Here is a 20,541-nt window from a genome sequence, read left to right on the forward strand (position 1 = left end):
TTTAAACTAATATTTCCGGAAAAAAGTACTTCAAGTATTTGGAATAACCAAATAGTTGCCTTGTTTGCTGTAATGTAGGAACTTATTAATTTCATAACACATCTGTATCAAAATCTTACCGAAAAGATCAAAATTTTAAAGTCCATGACTTATCTTTAGAAGGCCAAAATATCATCTAATTCAGACTGTCTGAAGTGTTTTAAAGAAGTTCAATATAAATTTGTTTATGAATATCTTAATAAATTCATTCCCTTTTCCCAGTTATTTAACTACATGTTTATCTAAAGATTTCTTCACCGCTATTCTAATTTCGGAAGCTGAAGATTTCCTGGTTTTTTTTAAACAAATTTCCTCGAAAGTTCCGAAGATTTTCAAAAACAATTTTCTTTCCAATTCAAGAATAATTCGGGGGTTTGAAACAAAATGTCTAAAAAAAAACACAGAAGAATTTTAGACCCAATTTCTGATGTATTGATTCATTGAAAAAAAAGAAATATTTTTTTTGGGAAAATTATTTAAAGAATTTCACAGAAGAATTTTCTGTAGAGCTTTCAGTCAAATATCTTAGTTTTAGATATGACATTTTTTTTTGGATGAATGACGAGGGAAAACTGAACTTTTGAAAGATTGAGTAACATTTTTTTAGGTAAATCTGGGAACATGTTCCGGAATCAATTTGCTAACAAAAAATAGACATAGAAGTAGAGTTACTGCGCACGTGCTGTAGCCTTAGGTGCAGGAGCCTCATTGCTTGCAAGCGCACGGGAGCGCTGTACATTGTGAGACCTTTTTTGGTGCGCCTCATTTTTATTGAGATGTGTCTCACTGCGGTCTTATGCGCTCCGTCACATGAGCTGTTTAAAATTCAGCACAATAATTGAAGTGATTACAAAAGTTATCAACGAGGATCGAAATTGTAACTTTTGGATCGCGAGTCTTTAACCATATCATGTAAGCCATCTAGACACCTGCATAACGAGGCGAAAATAGCTGTAGAGGCTATTCGTTACTAAGCAGTTGTTTCACAACTTGGATACCGATGGCGAGCCGTAGCGCCGAACAGCACATGAGACGAGTCTCCCCGAGAGCACATTACCTAGCGCGCGCTTTTGAAATTTTCGTGAGCCTCCTTCTAGCGCAACACACTAGGATTCCGATGAGCTGAGAGACGGTTTGGTTGGAGGCTCGTCAGTACATTTCTGTGCTCCTGAGAAATATGTAACTCTACATAGAAGGAATGGATTTCCACCAGTAGGAATTCGCTTTAAAAGTATGAATAAGTCCCTCAATATTATATGTCTAATTTCTAAGAAATTTGGAAAAGTTCTGAAATCACCCTTCAATATTTCTTGAGGAATATAATTATACTTAAATTCTATAAAAATATCGTTTAGTTTTAATTAAAAAAATTGCTTCAAATCTATTGGAAATTAATCAAATTAATCAATAAATTTATATATGCAAAAATACTTTAAAAATTGAATCAAAATCAGAAAGAGATTTTATTGCTGGATTTCGTAACATTTTTTTCACACCAGGTTATATTTCTGAAATGTAAACATTTTTTTCTGACATTACCATTGACAGTTGTAATACCAGGAAGAAAGCTCTTCAGAGGATTCAAAATAACATTTTGAAAATAATTCTAAAGCTCTCTTCCTAGGTATAGTACTTATGAGTTACATAGAATGACCAATGTTGAAACATTGGAACAAATGTCGAATAAAATTATCAACAATTTGAGACAAAAATCGTTGCAATCTTCTATTGCCACAATAAATGCGATATATATCTAGGTTGAATTAAGTTAAGTTAATTGAAAGCGTTTTTTTTTTCTCTTATAAGCAGGTGGAATCAAATCACCTGTAAAAATTTTGAACTGTTACGGCAAATGAAATGTAAAAATGTTGTTTATAAAATGTTAAGCTTCTATTATTTAGTTTTGACGTACCATTTTTTGGCCAATTCTTGACACCCCCTCACTCATCGTAGCCTATTTTCCTGAACCTAATAGATGGTATGTCTCAAATTTGTTAGACTAGGGGGGTCCCCCCTAAAATGCAACGTCATTTATGGACTGGCGAATGAGTCGAGTGATAAAAAAGCAAATCCGATTAGGCGTTAAAAATCATGGATCTCATCATCAACCATAGGTGACTCCCATATCTTTTCCTTATCCCACTAACTGAATCTCCTTTCTATGACAACTGTAAAGATGCAGGGGTATACCCGGTCTCTAGTAACAATTATTACCTAACTAAAATGCATTTCCTTTCCCGATGACCGTTAATGGCTTTCAATTTTTGAGCTCTCCGTGCATATTGAGAATGGTAAGCTGATCCGAAGCCCCATCCATTAGATCTCTATGCAACTTTGATTGTTCTGATCAATCAAGGAGTAGCAACTAGGGATTGTACGCTTGTCTATACTCATGCTCATAAAGTAAATTGTGATTGCTCTCTTCAATAAATTTTTAGGAAATGTAAGTAAGGAAAACTTTCCTAAAAACACCTTTGATTCAATTCTTCATGTGAGCTTAGTAAATCGATTCTGAACGTGATACAATAAATTCTGAAAACTCAGGGTGGCACTAAAAATCAGTGTAGTGTGCTATTTCCATACATAAAAAAACAATGCGCTCTCGGGCTAGGCATTGGATATATATAGAAAGCGTTGTGTTTGGATGGGCATCTAATTCTTCCGAAAGAGGTGTACTTTGCGAAAGAGGACCACGTGATTATTGAGCTGAAATCGAATTCAGGTTAACTTCTGCGTTCATAGGTCCTCTCATGGCGTAGTGGTAACGCGCCCTAACTAGAGATCAGGGAGTCGTGAGTTCGATTCTCACTGAGAAGACGTGTAATTTTTTCGCAAAACTTCACATCAATTTGTCCATTTAATCCAATTGCAAAATATATGTAATGTTTAGCTTTCGGTAGTTACTAAAAATCAGTTTTTGTCTATTTTTTTGTTTCAGTTTTAAGTCTTCAGAAGTCCTATACCTAAAAGAAGAAATTATGAATATTTTTACTGAACATTATTAATTGATAGTTCTAGTCATTGAAAAGTTATGAGAAAATTTAAGTCTATCAAATATTATTTTTCTTCTTGCGATATTTGGAAGACCATGCATAAGGAAACTTTTTCTGTAAAAAATGCGAGACCTCACATCCACATAATACTTACTTACTTATTTGGCTTTACATCAATTATCTTGATAAAGCCTCGCCAACAATATTTCGCCAATTCCCTCGGTTCATGGCCGCTTCTCTCCATCCTCGACTGTGACCCACGCTCTCCAGGTCCTGGTGTACCTGATCAATCCACCTAGCTCGCTGCGCCCCACGCCTTCTTGTTCCGACCGGATTCGTGGCGAACACCATCTTTACAGGGTTGTTGTCCGGCATTCTTGCAACATGCCCTGCCCAGCGTATCCTTCCAGCTTTAGCTACCTTCACGATACTGGGTTCGCCGTAGAGTTGAGCGAGCTCGTGGTTCATCCTTCGCCGCCACACGCCGTTCTCCTGCACGCCGCCGAAGATCGTCCTTAGCACTCGGCGTTCGAAAACCCCAAGAGCTTGCAAGTCCTCCTCGAGCATAGTCCACGCCTCATGCCCATAGAGGACTACCGGTCTTATGAGCGTTTTGTACATCGTGCATTTGGTGCGGGGGTGAATCTTTCTTGACCGCAGTTTCTTCTGGAGCCCATAGTAGGCACGACTTCCGCTGATGATGCGCCTTCGTATTTCCCGACTAACATTGTTGTCAGCCGTCAACAAGGATCCGAGGTAGACGAACTCGTCCACCACCTCGAAGGTATCCCCGTCTATCGTAACACTGCTTCCTAGGCGGGTCCTGTCGCGCTCAGTTCCGCCAACCAGCATGTACTTTGTTTTCGACGCATTCACCATTATCCCGACTCTTGTTGCTTCGCGTTTCAGGCGGGTGAACAAATCTGCCACCGTTTCAAATTTTCTCCCAATAATATCCATGTCGTCCGCGAAGCAAACAAATTGTCCGGATCTCGTGAAAATCGTGCCTCGACTGTTAAGTCCGGCTCTCCGCATGACACCTTCAAGCGCAATATTGAACAACAGGCACGAAAGTCCATCGCCCTGTCGTAGTCCCCGCCGAGACTCGAACGAACTGGAGTGTTCGCCCGAGATCTTCACGCAGTTTTGCACACCGTCCATCGTTGCTCTGATCAATCTTGTGAGCTTCCCGGGAAAGCTGTTCTCGTCCATGATTTTCCATAGCTCTATGCGGTCGATACTATCGTATGCCGCCTTGAAATCGATGAACAAATGGTGCGTAGGGACCTGGTACTCACGGCATTTCTGGAGGATTTGCCGCACGGAAAAGATCTGGTCCGTTGTCGAGCGGCCGTCGATGAAACCTGCTTGATAACTTCCCACGAACTCGTTTGCTATAGGTGATAGACGACGGAAGAGAATCTGGGATAGCACTTTATAGGCGGCGTTTAGGATGGTGATTGCACGATAATTTTCACACTCCAGTTTGTCGCCCTTTTTATAGATAGGGCATATAACGCCTTGCTTCCACTCCTCCGGTAGCTGTTCCGTTTCCCAGATTCTGACTATCAGCCGATGCAGACAAGCGGCCAACCTGTCCGGGCCCATCTTGATGAGTTCGGCTCCGATACCATCCTTGCCAGCGGCTTTGTTGTTCTTGAGCTGTTGAATGGCATCCTTAACTTCCCCCATCGTGGGAGCTGGTTGATTTCCGCTATCCGCTGTGCTGACGTAGCCATCGCCTTCGCTGTCCTGACCTTCTGTGCCTGTGTTCTCTGCGCCATTCAGGTGTTCATCGTAGTGCTGCTTCCACCTTTCGATCACCTCGCGTCCGTCCGTCAAGATGCTCCCATCCTTATCCCGGCACATCTCAGCTCGCGGCACGAAGCCTTTGCGGGATGTGTTGAGCTTCTGATAGAACTTCCGCGTTTCTTGAGAACGGTACAGCAACTCCATCTCTTGGCATTCCACCTCTTCCAGGCGGCGCTTTTTGTCCCGGAATAGGCGGGTTTGCTGTTTCCGCTTCAGTCTGTATCGTTCCACGTTTTGCCGCGTACCATGCTGCAGCATTGCAGCCCGCGCTGCATTCTTCTCCTCTAAAACCTCTTGGCACTCCTCGTCGAACCAATCGTTTCTTGAGCTCCGTTCCACATATCCGACAACGCTTTCGGCAGCGTCGTTAATGGCTGCTTTGACTGTCCTCCAGCAGTCCTCAAGAGGGGCCCTATCGAGCTCGCCCTCATCCGGCAACGCTGCCTCAAGATGCTGCGCGTACGCATTGGCGACATCCGGTTGTTTCAGCCGCTCGAGATTGTACCGGGGCGGGCGTCGGTACCGTACATTGTTGATGACGGATAGTTTTGGGCGCAGTTTCACCATCACCAGGTAGTGGTCGGAGTCAATGTTGGCGCCACGATAGGTTCTGACGTCGGTTATGTCGGAGAAGTGCCGTCCATCGATCAAAACGTGGTCGATTTGCGATTCTGTCTGCTGAGGTGATCTCCAGGTGTACCGATACGGGAGGCTGTGCTGGAAATAGGTGCTACGAATGGCCATGTTCTTGGAGGCGGCAAAATCTATCAGTCGTAGGCCGTTCTCGTTCGTCAGCCGGTGGGCGCTGAACTTTCCAATCGTCGGTCTGAACTCCTCCTCCTGGCCAACCTGAGCATTCAAATCTCCTATGATGATCTTGACGTCGTGGCTTGGGCAGCGGTCGTACTCGCGTTCGAGCTGCGCGTAAAATGCGTCCTTGTCATCATCAGTGCTTCCGGAGTGTGGGCTATGCACGTTGATTATGCTGAAGTTAAAGAATCGGCCTTTGATTCTTAACTTGCACATTCGTTCATTAATCGGCCACCACCCGATCACGCGCCTTTGCATGTCACCCATCACTATAAAAGCTGTTCCCAGCTCGCGTGTGTTGCCGCAGCTCTGGTAGATGGTATGATTACCTCTAAACGTTCGCACCAATGCTCCTGTCCAGCACACCTCCTGCAGCGCTACGATGTCGAAACCGCGGGTCTTCAGTACATCGGAGAGTATGCGAGTACTTCCAATGAAGTTGAGAGATTTGCAGTTCCACGTACCGAGTTTCCAATCGCTAGTCCATTTTCGTCGCTGTGGTCTTTGCCGATTGTTCCGGTCCGTATTCTCTCGTTGACGTTCCTGTGCTGATGTGTTTTTACGGCTGGCTCGCAGGGCCTGACACCAACCCCCTAGATTTCCGGAGGACCATTCCCCCTAAATGTTCGGAGGGCCATAGTGCGCAGTTTAGCTTAGAGTCCTTCTCTGGCACTCGGACGATGATCAGCCGCCCCTGACATGGGGAACAGACGCTGTTGTGAGCCGCTCCTAACGTGGAGTACAGACGCTCAAGGTTTGCAGAAGCAAAAGCAAAAGCAAACCCCCCCTTCCCTGTCAGCATACGACCAAAGTTCCCACCGGGGGTTGGTTACCCGATCTTCCCCAAGGTTACTCGTACCCCGGCCAGTACCACGAGGAGGTAGGGATAGGAGTTGCTGGGCAAGAGGCTAAGGACCGCACAAAGGGGTCTATTTTATTCCTGCAGGTACGCGAGGTACCAATGGTACGCCATGCCCAGCCATTTACCGCGCCCACATAATATAAAATGCAAAAAAATGGATCAATTGGCAAACAAGCTTTCAGTTAATTAGGGGGACTGAGGGTAGTTTATCCGCGTTAAGGAAAACAGCGACTTTAGATGCGAATAACATTATTTTATGCTCTTTTTTAGTATGGTCAGATAAACAAACATGTTTTCTATCAAATAACTATTCATTTTAGCTTTTCTGGGGCTTATAAATTAATTAAAAAAAAAATGCTTTCTTATCTGCATACGTATTGTTTTGTGGGGTAAAACGCCCCACTTATTAGCATATAATTTTAGTAATAAATCTTTGAGCTGTTAAGTAGATTATCTATAAATAGATGAGAAAAAACGAATTTAGTACTATACCATTTAATTCCACTAGAGTTTGTATCTTTTGACACGCATATTACGACCTCAACTGTAAGGTCGTCTTCAGTGTCGTGTACTAGACTCTAGTGGAATTAAATGGTATAGTACTAAATTCGGGTTTTCCTACTTATATAATTTTAAGCTTTTGTAGCAGCGAGCTATTCATTATATTTTTTTCTATCTTTATTAACGAGATTTTTAGCTCTGGGCCATCTCGGGACTAAAGGCTTAACTCCCTTCCGTAGGAAGTCGTCACTATAAACTTTACGTCATAAGTGACTATCTCGGAGATGGAATTCGATCCCAGGTTCTCGGCGTGAGAGGCGTGTGTTCTAACTACTACACCAGGCCCGTTTCCACCATTAGATATGCAAAAAAAAAAATTCCTGAAAGAAATTTCATGTTTATAGAAATGTAATTGATAATACACAAATATTGTATTTTGTAGCGTGAAATGCTCCTTGAAACTCTTTGAAAAAGACTATTCACATATTTTCATAAAAATTTTACTGTTTGGCAAATCAATTAAGGTAAAAAGGTGTAATACGCCCCCGTTAAGGAAATACTGCTCCATCGCAGTAGCAAATGCATCACTTCTAAAGTTTTTATGTCAAAGTGTTCCTTATTTAGTTGATCATGCTTTGCACGCAACTTTCTCTTTCCAGGTTGTTTCAAAAAAGTGTACGAGATGTTTTTTAAGACACCGACACGTTTTTGTAAACGGTCCCAATATCAGATGATCACAATTTGATTATTTTGTTTATTACCTACACCAATCTGGAATGGGAATAATATGCTATTACTTTTTATTATGGGACTATCTGACTTAGTGTTTTTCCTAATTGTTCAGATATTGTGACCATTCAAAAAAATTCTTAGAAGAAGCTGAAGATTCTTGGTAAATGATTAACATGCAGGAAAAAAAATGAAAATAGGGTAAGTGTTCCCTTAGTTGTGGGTGTTCCTATAGTTGCGGTAGTGCCGTTTTCACTGATTCTATTACATTAGCCACAAAACCGGCACTGCCAATCGACGCATGATACACGGAATAGTTGAAGAGAGCATTCAAATTGCTTTAAAACTGATGAAATATCACTTAAATTGCTAAAACTTTTCTTACTTGTACCAATAGTTGCGGTAAAGTGTTCCTTTAGTGGAGGATCCCATAAGGAAACAATGGATACCGCAACTATAGGAACACAAATTAAAAATATACCACAACTAAAGGAACAGTGTACCAATAGTGGAGGTATTATTATTCACTGACATGCCGTGGGTTACTGCGATTAAATCATTTTTCTCATTAAGTTCATGGTTGTTACTTCCCGTTACAACATTAACATGTACATTAATTGAGCTTCTTGAATTTAGGTGGTTAAATGAAGTTCTACCGTGCTTAGTACCTCCACTATTGGTACATCTACCCTATTCCGCTTCCGAATTTTTATTGTTTCTGGCAAGAATGTTTTAATTAGGGATGGGCGATGTGCTGATAATCGATTTTTTTGTTCCGATTAATCGATTTTTTGAATCGATGTTAGGAGCACTCAAAATCGAAGGAATCGTTTTTTTTATTCTATTTTTTGTTTCGATTCAAAATGATGTACCGTTTTGATTCATATTACGGACAGCTTCAAATTCCGGACACTCTACTTTGTATGGGAAACATTTCACACGAAATGTTTCAATTTTTGCCGTTTAAAAGTTCTCGATTTCAAGACTCATTTTAGTAAGCATTTTCCATAAATATCTTTGAAAATTTATAAAGCCCAACTACTTTAGATGTCTCTTTAGTGGTTTGACGATTTCAAATAATGATTTGACTGTTCCATTAATGATTATCATGACCTGTCCGGAATTCGAATCAAAGTGTCCGGAATATGAGGCAAAAATGAGGAAGCGTCCGGAATAAGAATCATGAAAAGGCCACACATTTTGATTTATTAAAAATTATTCAAGTTGCGGAAGCGAATTCTTTATCCACCATTCGAAAGTTAAGGGCTTCCAACGCTTGATAATGCTAAAGAATCATACAGAATGATTTATTTTGTATGCTCTCTGCTGGGTTATACTTCACTGAGGCCTTAAGTGTCCGTAATATGAATCAAAACGGTAATTAATTAAAAATTTTCAATGAGTTTACATTGTTTTAAATCCACCTTAAAGTGTTTATTATATGATTTATAATTTAAAATGTTATTAAATCGGAGAAATTTAACAACCATATACAATATCATTTGTTCTTATTTTTAAAGATTGTAAGATTCGATTTAATTGGTGCATCGATTCAACACTCCTAATTTGAATCGATGTTCTGGTCAAATTTGCACAACGCTAGTCTCAATATAGCAGGGAAAAGTTGATCCAATAATTTTCCAGGAATTTATCAAGGTAATATTATAGAAATTCCAAGAACTTCTACAGAGTATGCTTCGGTAGTTTTGTAGGAATTGCTCAAAAAACGTCAACATATTCTCTCAGAAATAGCTGGAGGGATCAAGAGCATCCTCGGCCATCGCCAGCAGCACCGCGACCGATCATGGTTTAATACATGAATTGTTTCAACGATTGTTCAGAGATCTACAGAGTTGGCTCCTGTTGGAATGATGTCGCTTGTTTATGAATTATGTATAGGACAATCCTTCGAGGAGTGCGCTTGGTGTTATTACTAAAAATGGATAAATGTTCCCACACAAATCTGTTTAGCAAAAGTGTAGCCAACATGTCAAAGGTTCACTGTGTGGTATTTATTTCCTTTCAACTATTACAGTTTTCCTGAAAATATTTATCATTCCACTAAGGTCGAACTTTTGCCCCACCACAACTCTTGGTCGGCATGCCATAGGCGCTGCAATTCTACCATAATATGAGTGACAGTCATAGTTACTGCATTTCAAGAGCCAGCAATTCACACATATTGTCCAGGGACCTGTTCCCAACGCATGTAGCGAATGTACGATCTCGCACAACAATAAATCGCGAGCAATCGAACACGACATGCTCTGCTATTTCCTCAACACTAGCACAATTAGGGCACGCAGGAGATTCTGACTGCCTGAATCTATGAAGGTACTGCCTATATGCAACTATGTCCTGACAAAAACTGCACCAGGTGGAAGTTCACTTCCCCATGGTTTCATTTATACCAATCTGACACATTTGGTATTAGCCGATGGGTCCATCTACCTTGAATGAAGTTATCTAATTCCTGCTGCCAAACTCCGAAAGTTGTCTCTTTACACGTGTTGCGGACTCTTCTGGTTTCTCTTTAGTTACGCCATAAGGGCTTATCTAGGCCTATCATCTAAAAAAAACTATGAATCGCCTAAAACCTACATAGTAGCTTTAAATCAAGCTAAATATACCTGATCATGTGAAACAAGAAACAAAAATCACTTTAGTTTTACGAACAACTGCTTTTTTATCATATTACAATTTACTATGTTTTTGGCAAATTTCTGACCAGAATTCAGCGTGTATTTTTACACCGGTGGGGCAAAAGTTCGTTTAAGACAATCAATTTTAAACTGTTATAAATAAAAATGTGTAAATATTTTTCACAAGCTTGCTAAGCAACATTGAAGCGAATATGTTGAAAAGTCAATGAACAGTATTCATTTCTTTTCAAGCCTTATAGTTTTATTGGCAATATTGATTATACCACTAAGGTCGAATTTTTGCCTCACTTTACTTTACTAGATCTAATGACCTATTGACTAAAATGCTCAACAAGAAAAAGGAAACAGTAACGGTGTTCAATATTCAAATAGTATGAGGAGACGGCCCAGTGATTGAACCTATGCTTTGTAAGTTAAAAACGGTAGTCATTAGACCGCCAACACCTTCTGAAGCCAGATTTCCAACACATTTGTATAAATACAGATGATGTTCAATGATCACTGCAGTATGCCGCATGAAATCCGCATTCTCAAGCCGAATACCCAGAAGGCGAGATAATGCCCGGCCTGCAGAGTCTATATCGTACGACTTGATGCCGAACAAAATTCCGACAGCTTTTAAGATCATTAAACATTCACTTTGAACCGTATCCTTCCTTTCTACCACTTTTACTAACTTCAGTCTTATATACGTTTCTCTCCTTTACAGTCTGACGGAAACACCTCGTTTCTGCGCGCAGCTAGAGCAGGCAATCTAGAAAAGGTTTTAGAACATCTTAAAAATAACATCGACATCAATACTAGCAATGCGGTAAGTAAGACTTCAGTTTTTTTTTTTCGCTAGCGCGCTGCCGAAACATGATCCTGGATGTATTTGCCCACGGCAAATATTTGTCCAGTTGGGTATACCACCGCGCTCCTTCCTGTTGCATCTTCTCCTCGTAAGCAGAGTTTAATGTTTCACTCATCGCAAACGATGACGTCAGCCTGTCGATACTTTTCTCGATATTTGTAATGTAGCGAGTATAACGAAGAAGGATTCTACAGAGATGCTTTCAAAGGACGATGACTTCACCGTGATGAATGACTTACATGGACAAAGATATGTTAATTATTGCTCTCCGTTGAGGAATGTTTGCGTTTGGCAAACTTCACCAGAATCCATGAATAATAAATCGGAATCCGTCTGACAGTTCATGGTTCAGAGATTTGTCCAGCTAAAGAATCCTGTCGGTAGATGCAAATCACTGCGCATGTCGCATCCTTAGACAGACTTCGGGCTGCACTTGCGCGGTAGTATCTTGTTCGAAAACACGAAGTCGTACCACCGATTGCTTCCCCGACGTACAACCGGTTATAGGTTATGGTCGCCGTACCAAGGAAATGAAAGTGAAAACAATGCTCGACGGCGTCAATCAACTCTGCGTTCGAAGAGAGGGGGCAGGAGGAGCGGTACCGGCAACGTGGATAGTAGAAAGCGGAAGGAAATTGATTTATGCACCCGTGGCGTAGATACGTACAACAGCTTGTGACCTGATTTTCTTGCTTTCTTTCAGAATGGCTTGAACGCGCTACATCTCGCATCGAAGGATGGTCACGTGGCCGTGGTATCGGAGCTGTTGGCTCGCGGTGCCACCGTTGATGCGGCCACCAAGAAGGGCAATACCGCGCTGCACATCGCTTCGCTGGCCGGTCAGGAGGAAGTGGTCAAATTGTTGATCCAGAACAATGCTTCGGTTAACGTGCAGTCGCAGAATGGCTTCACGCCGCTCTACATGGCCGCACAGGAAAACCATGACTCGGTAGTGCGCCTATTGCTTTCGAATGGAGCTAACCAGAGTTTGGCCACTGAGGACGGATTCACTCCGTTGGCTGTTGCTATGCAGCAAGGACACGACAAGGTGGTTGCCGTATTGCTGGAGAGCGACACTCGCGGTAAAGTTCGCTTGCCGGCTCTGCACATCGCAGCGAAGAAGGACGATGTTAAAGCGGCCACGCTTCTATTGGAGGTCGGTTTCATGCAACCTTAAATAACGTTATTGGATTTAATGTACGTTTGTTTTTTATTCTAGAACGATCATAATCCGGATGTTACATCGAAGTCCGGATTTACGCCACTGCACATCGCGTCGCACTACGGCAACGAAGCTATGGCCAACTTGCTGATCCAGAAGGGAGCGGATGTGAACTACGCTGCTAAGCATAACATCAGTCCGCTGCACGTGGCCGCCAAGTGGGGCAAAACCAATATGGTTGCTCTGCTGCTGGAGAAAGGCGCCAACATTGAAAGCAAGACCCGGGATGGTCTAACGCCATTGCACTGCGCTGCACGCTCCGGTCATGAACAGGTCGTCGATATGCTGTTGGAGCGTGGAGCTCCCATCAGCGCTAAGACGAAGAACGGACTGGCGCCGCTGCACATGGCGGCCCAGGGCGAACACGTAGACGCAGCCCGCATTCTTCTGTATCATCGTGCACCGGTCGATGAAGTGACCGTAGATTACCTGACGGCACTGCACGTAGCCGCTCATTGTGGTCATGTCCGCGTCGCTAAGCTTCTGTTGGATCGCAATGCCGATGCGAATGCCCGGGCTCTGAATGGGTTTACTCCGTTGCACATTGCGTGCAAGAAGAACCGCATCAAGGTCGTCGAATTGCTGTTGAAGCATGGCGCCAGCATTAGCGCTACCACGGAGAGTGGTCTGACTCCGTTGCACGTGGCTGCCTTCATGGGATGCATGAACATTGTCATCTACTTGCTGCAGCACGATGCCAGTCCGGATGTGCCGACGGTTCGCGGAGAAACTCCGCTCCATCTGGCGGCTAGAGCTAATCAGGTGAGTTTAATGCCAAAACGGCGCCTTTCTGTGCTGATGTGTTAGGAAAAGAAAGCAAAATTTTGCTGAAAATGCGAAAATCCAACATAATAGGACGTTTCCGAAAGAATTCAATGTGAATTTTTGAACATATAGTCGAAGCTCGTTATAACGACAACTTTTATAACGACAAAAGTTCTCTATAGCGACATTTTTCGGTCCCATGAAAAATATTTCAATGTTATATCTATTCTCTATAACGATTTTTTTCTATTGCGACAGTCCCTTGCAATGTCGTTATAACGCGCTTCGACTGTATTAAAAAAGTTCAACACTGTTATACAAAAGTCCTGCAACAGATATGTTCCAATGTCTGGAAAAAAAGTAGAAAATTCGCTGATATATTCGTATAGGAATTCTCGCAGAAGTGTTTGAAATAAAATGCACGATTGACTATTTTTGCATTCGTATATCATGAGGAAAGCACAGAGATACTCTAATAGTATTACTCTTTGCCCTGAGAAGTCAAGAAAATTGTCTTTACGAAAAGATCCTTGACCGGTAGGATTCTAACCTACGATCCTTAGCTTGGCCTCGCTGAATAGCTGCGCGTTTACTACTACGGCGTACGCTATGTCTGAACCAGACGATTATAAAAATCGAATGTACATCGGATTTTTTCTCGCTATATTTTAGTATTTGGGTTATATTTTAATAATCTGAAAGTTTTAAAATAATCCATCGGTGAAATTTTGATTTTTTTTTTCAACTTTTTAGCCATTTTCCATACTAAATCCCATGAAAATCACGATTTCGACGCATTTCAGCCCATACAAAAGTATTTTAAAACCTTCCGATTAAGAAAATATAGTCCAAATACTGATCTCTAGCGAGAAAAATGCGATGTGCATTCGATTTTTATAATCGTCTGGTTCAGACATAGCGTGCCGCAATGTAGGCACCTAAGGGTCAAGATAAAATTCCAGCATATCAGAATAAGTTGAATTCAACTGAGGATTAGGTTTTGACGAAATTAGTTAGTTCTTATCTTGCGAATTCCATGAAATTCTATGAATCATTTTACGTGTGATAAGGATTAGCTATTATTATATCATATTATCAGAGAAAATCTTACTGTGGATGAGCTATTTGTGTGGACTACTATCTCAATCATGTAGTTTGTTCCTGATTTTGTTATTAAAAACCTACTCAATGGAACATTCAGCCCTTTCAAATGTTTTTTCCCGACATATTGTTGTGCATTAGAAATAAAAAATACTTCAGTTTGATGATAAATCTTCGATCTTTTTAGCGAAATACCTATAAGTTAATGAAAGCTGAATTTACTTCTACACTTTAATTCTACTCTAATTTGTATCCTTTGACAAATACACGTATTTCAATCTCAATCGTATGTAAGGCCGGCGGCTTCAGTGTCGTGTACAAGAATATGTCGATTTTCATTTACTTCATCTGTTTTTCAATTATTTATACAATTTTATAATACTGCTTTTTGATATTTTGCATCTTATTGCAATCTCTTGAGAAGCATACCAAAACATATTGGTATTCAAATGCAAAACCAAGATATGGCATTCGTATGCCATTTCCTCCTGGTCGGGTAGAAATTTAGACCTGAGCTGGTTCAAAACCTACCTGTAGAAAACTCCAGGTGAAAGCTCTAAAGCGTTTCTTGGAGGAATAACTACTGAATTCCCTATAAAAACTTTCCTGGAAGAATTGTCCAAAGGATTTGTCTGGAATTCCTTAGAATTTTATACCGAAGTTCATGTAGATCCGTGGTCACCAAAGTGCGGCCTATATATCTTAAATCTTATTAATTTCATAATTTTTTCTTCGTGAAACTGTTTTACTCCCAAAGTTATCAAAAACATCAAACCAAGGGGAGTGCTTTGTGAAGCCCAAGCAGGACAGTTCGGTTTTGCGTCGTCCGATTGATTTTGCTGACGGGTTCGCGCGTTTTCGTTGCCGGAGAATTTTGTTTCCCCCTGTTTTGGAGCGTCTTGCTGGGTAGTGCTTCGTGAAGCCCAAGCAGGACAGTTCGGTTTTGCGTCGTCTGATAGATTTTGCTGACGGTTTCGCGCGTGTTTTCGTCGCCGGAGAATTTTTTTCCCGTGCTTTGGAGCGTCTTGCTGGGTACGTATTTGGGAAGGCCCAAGCAAGACGGTTTATTTTCGGGACGTCAAGAAGTTTTGCTGTCAGTGTCAGTTTTGTGTTCAGTCGAGAATGGATTACCAACTGGTGAGTTCGTTTCATGCTTATGATAACACATATTTTCTTTTTTTGACATTATTAAAAATTTTCTTTTGAATTGTTCGACATTGTGAATGTTGACGTATTTTCTAAAACTTCTACCATATCGAGACAAAATGCACAGTAATACTCATATGTAATTTTCAAACAAACTATGTATGGTTCGTCACTACAAGTGTCGGCATTATTCCTGTTTCATATAAGTTAAAATATATACATGTAATTTTCAGTTTTCGTCATTAATAAAAACGTTTTTTGAATTGTTCGACATTATAGATGTTGACGTATTTTTTCCAAAAACTTCTCGAGACAAAAATACAAAACTAGCTTTAAATACAAGTCGTATATTTCCCCCTTGTCCATGGATCGCATCACCGACCAGAGGTGACTCCCAGATCTTTTCCTCTCTCTCTAATAAACACCCTTCCCGTGGTGATTGTGGAGATGCAGAGGTATTCTCTAGAGACCGAGAAGCAACAATCATTACACCCTAACATTCCTTCCCCATCCCAACTGACTGTAAGGACTTGGCCGGCGCCGTTATTGATCAATAATATTAGATCTGCTAAAATTGCACTTCGAGAGTAAGCGGAAACTCCCATCACTTATTCATTTGGATCGTAGTGCAATTCTTACCAGTTCCGATCAATCACGGAGTAGCAACCATTGACATGTACAGTCATTCTATGCTATGCTATGCTATGCAAAGTTATCAAAAACATCAAACCAAGGGGTATATTTTCTAAATCGAGCAGATTTATGTTACTCGTTTGTAGTCACTGTCGATCAAAGTGAGCGTACATATATCAGATGTCACCCGTCACCTGCCATGGATCAATGCACGAGTTCACGAATTTGACGTTTGAGCAGTGCTGAATTCACTCGTTTCCATGGTCACGTAAATAACACGGCACCGCTCAAACGTCAAATTCGTGAAATTGTGCATCGATCCATAGTAATCCTGTCACCAAGAGTGGCAGCTGTCAATAAATTTGGGTGACAGAGTCGTGTCGAGTGGATTTTTTGGTCGACAGTGACAGTGATGAGTCACTTTTGATCGACACGACTTATAAAATTTCTCCAGTAGTCAATTTAGATTCTTCTTCCTTATTTGACGTCTCAACTGAAACAGAGCTTGCTTTTCAGCTTACTGTTCTTACTTATGAGTACCTCTACAATTCAGAATTGAGAACTTTCTTTGCCATTTAACTATTTTTGAATGTATACATCGTGAGGCAAATACAAAAAACTCTATGCCATGGGAAGTCGAGAAAATTTCCAATCAGAAAAGGCAAAGATATTTAAAAAATAGAGACTTTTCTAGGAAAACATAGAATGTATTAATAAATTCATACAACTTTAGGCTTGAGATACCCTCAGAACATACCTTGAGATATTACTCCTAACAATTTTTCTGATCATGAATCAGTCCTTGGATTTCTCTTTATTGATCGGGCGCAGCGGTTTGATTTGTTAGTATCTGAAGGGTGCGCTCTCGAATATTTTGATCATTCAATTTGAACACATTTTTTTCCAACAGTGCTAACCATTGTTCATTTCCTTGTCTCACAGGATACCATTTTCAAGGTTCACACTTAAAATACTTCACACAAAGCTTCAGCAGTTTAATGCAGGCAATAAGTCCAATATATCAGCAGAAACAGATAGTTTTCAACCGTATTTTAATTAAACATATATTTCACAAAAGTTCTAAAAAATATACGCACCAATAAGACTAAGTAAAACGTTTCCTCAACAGCTTCAACAGTTGATAGTTTTTGTGTCACATAAAATGTGTAACATTTTTTAGCGTTGCGAAATGATGACCGTACACTCCTAGGCATACTCGGATCATTTTGATGAAAATTTGGGCTTGACAGCATTGTTGACTGCTTGTTGATATCCTATTCGCACCCTCTAAGTTAATATATGTCGTATATGTTTATATATACAGGTCGGACTCGATTATCCGGAGTATCGATTTTTTGTTCACTCCGGATAATCGAATCCTCCGGATAACCGAATCACTAAGAAAAAAATTAAAATCTTTGACAAAAGAACTTAAATATTATTTTTTTGTTATTTTATTTAAATGATGCGTTGGCGTAGCCAGAATTTTTTTTTTTCTAGGAACAGTAAGGGTCTTTACAAGAAAAACAAAATTTGATTTTTCAAACCCCCCTTTTCTTAAATATGTTCTAAACTGCAAAACCATTCGTATTGTATATTGCAAATCCAAATTATCTCAGATTTATGCATAAAAATTGAAAATCAAGAACATCAAAAAACAAAATCGAGTCTCCGGATAATCGAGTCCGACCTGTATAAACGAGCAGCCAGGCTGCTGTCAAACTAAAATTTTCTTCAAAATGATCCGAGTATGCCTAGGAATGTTCGGCCATTACTTCGTCTTTTAGCGTGACTATACATTTTATGTGACACAAAACTATCAACTGTTTAAAAAACGATTACTTGGTCTTATTGATGCGTAAGTTTTTCAGAAGTTTTGTGAAATATATTTATAACTAACATACGGTCAGAAAATATCTGATTCAGCTAATTTATTAAATTTGTTGCCTGCATCAAACTGCAGAAGCTTTGTGTGAAGTATTTTAAGTGTGTATCTTGAAAACGGTTTCCTGCGAGACAAGCAAACAAACAACGGTTAGCACTGTAAGAAAAAAATGTGTTCAAATTGAATGACCAAAATGTTGGAGGCCGCTCCCCACAGGAATAACAATGAAATAAAAAAGAAGATGTCACTTCCTCTATGGGTGCTTCGATCCTGAAGATGGACTTCCGGTTGCTGAGAAGATGTGCAGATGGTCCTGCAGGTAGGCCCTTGGTGAATATACCAGCAACTTGTTCTTTTGTAGATACATAAACTGGCCGAATAATTTTGTTCTGGATGCAAATGGAATCCACATGCTTCATTCTTCGATTATCCTGAGGTTCCTCAGCAATTCATATGCACGATTGGTTGTCCTCAAATATTCTCGTCGATTCGGAAATATCAACGCCGAATTCTTGTAGCACATTTCTTAGCCAAAATACTTCACTGCTTGACTCAATGAAACGTACTCTGCTACTGTCGATGAGAGAGCTATAGTGTTCTGTTTTCTTGTGGTCCACGAAACGATTGCATCATGGATTTGGAATCACCATCATTTCCCCAATCTGCATCTGCGTATCCTATCAGCAGACTGGAGTCAGCTCTACAGCGATACATAAATCCATAATCTCTGGTCCCTTTTAGGAAACGAAAAATTATTTTTAGGTGGTTCCAGTGCTCATCTGTAGGAGCTGCTTTATGTTTCAATTCTATGTTTCCATTCTGTTCAAACTGCGGCTTTGGTTCCATCGGGGTTGCTGTTGGTCGACATTTTTCTATCTCGAAACTTTGTATGTAATCAATGTATTTGGGCTGACTAATCTTGATTTGATTCTCATCTCGTTCAACTTTCATTCCAAGAAAAGCTGCTTGATTTCTCCGATATTAGTCATTTCTAATCTTTCGAAAAGTAGGCCCTTGATGAGTTCAATATCTTCAAGGTTGTTTGTCATCAGTAAAATATCGTCTACATACAGCAATACGACCACTCCTCTACTTCGCTTCCAATATAAACAGCAGTCGTAGTTGGATCGTTTGAATCCCAAGCTCAACATAATCGAATTGAACGCCTCATTCCAGCTTCGTGGTGCTTGCTTGAGTTCATAAAGTGATTTTTGCAAACAGCACATCATGTTGATCGCCTTCCTCAAATTCATATGGCTGGTACATGTAAATTTCTTTCTTCAAATTTGCTTTTACGAATGCAGTTTTCACATCCATTTGATGTACGGTGTACAGGTATACCTCGATTTAGTGGACATTTTGATTTCAAAATTGTCCACAAAATCGAATTGTACATAAAATCGAAGCAAATTTATTATCTCACTTTTTTTTTCTATTAAGTTTAAAGCTCATTAGAATGAATTATTATCGCAGAAAAACTAATCTTCGATACAGTCAAACCTCCATGAGTCGATATCTGAAGGGACCATATACTCATGAAAATATCGAGTAATAGAACAGAAATGCTTTGGAAAGCTGTTTAAGGGGACCATCACAGTAACCTTGAAATTTTGTCGTAAGCCAATATCGATATTATGGAGGTTTCACTGTACAAGGTTCAGTGTTTCAAGGCTGGCTTAAGTTAACAAATTCTTGAGGAAAGCAGGCCGTCATTGAAGTATTGCATTCTAATTAAAATTAAACATTTTTTATTAGTATACCTTAAAAAATACGAGACAAAAGCTGCTTCTATTCTGTTTTACTTAGTCGTTTATTTGAAGGCTCCGGCGTCATAAGGCATGACGGAGCCAAACTGATTTAAAATATTATAATTTCGTATAATTCCTTACATCGAAAAGTTTGCTTAAGGGAACCCTAGATAATCGCGGTTTGACCGAGGTTAGGGATAACCCCAAGTTCCACAAGCATTATAACATTGCACGTATTCTACTGCATATCAACAACATTGATGTAACATTGCCTTTATTCGACATATTTAAAGAGCTGTCAAGCAATATAGCATTAACTGTATCAATGCACTAATATTACTTTATAAATTGCACTGCTGCACTAATGTTACTTTATAAATTGCTTCATTGCTTTATCGTCCTTTTTGCATTAGTGCAACTGTAAAAGGGCCCTTTTCCACTTTTAAACTACTTTAATGGTAGGCTTACGGCAATGCAGCTACATTATATATGCAATGATATAATGCTCCATGGTTACTTGGGACAAATATTTTGAGCATTGGCTGAAATAAAGTAAAGAAAAAGAAATAAAGAAAAAACTAAAGGATATGGTCTGGAGGTACTCCCCTCGTTATAAAAGTGTATGTATGAATGACTTCGGAAGGAAATTTATGGTTTTGAGCTAAGTGGGCAATTTGCTGCAGGAATCTTTTTGATCCAAAAAAAATCCATGATATTTTCCTAAAGAATCGTAGATGATCATTCATAAACAACAAAGACCATGTTTTCAGCATTTCAAA

At 40.1% G+C, this 20,541-nt stretch overlaps 1 protein-coding gene across 2 annotated transcripts in view; it reads left to right on the forward strand.

The window, feature by feature from the left end:
- Window positions 1-20,541, forward strand: part of LOC5575014 (ankyrin-3) — a 261,259-nt gene that overhangs the window by 197,248 nt on the left and 43,470 nt on the right. For both annotated transcript variants that reach the window (XM_021853993.1, XM_021853994.1), the window contains exons 4-6: window positions 11,119-11,220; window positions 11,966-12,418; window positions 12,482-13,246. In XM_021853993.1, the coding sequence (XP_021709685.1) occupies window positions 11,119-11,220; window positions 11,966-12,418; window positions 12,482-13,246 (1,320 nt within the window). The remainder of the gene's footprint in view (window positions 1-11,118; window positions 11,221-11,965; window positions 12,419-12,481; window positions 13,247-20,541) is intronic.

The sequence above is a fragment of the Aedes aegypti genome, chromosome 3 (assembly GCF_002204515.2).
Source record: "Aedes aegypti strain LVP_AGWG chromosome 3, AaegL5.0 Primary Assembly, whole genome shotgun sequence".
Classification (NCBI taxonomy): domain Eukaryota; kingdom Metazoa; phylum Arthropoda; class Insecta; order Diptera; family Culicidae; genus Aedes; species Aedes aegypti.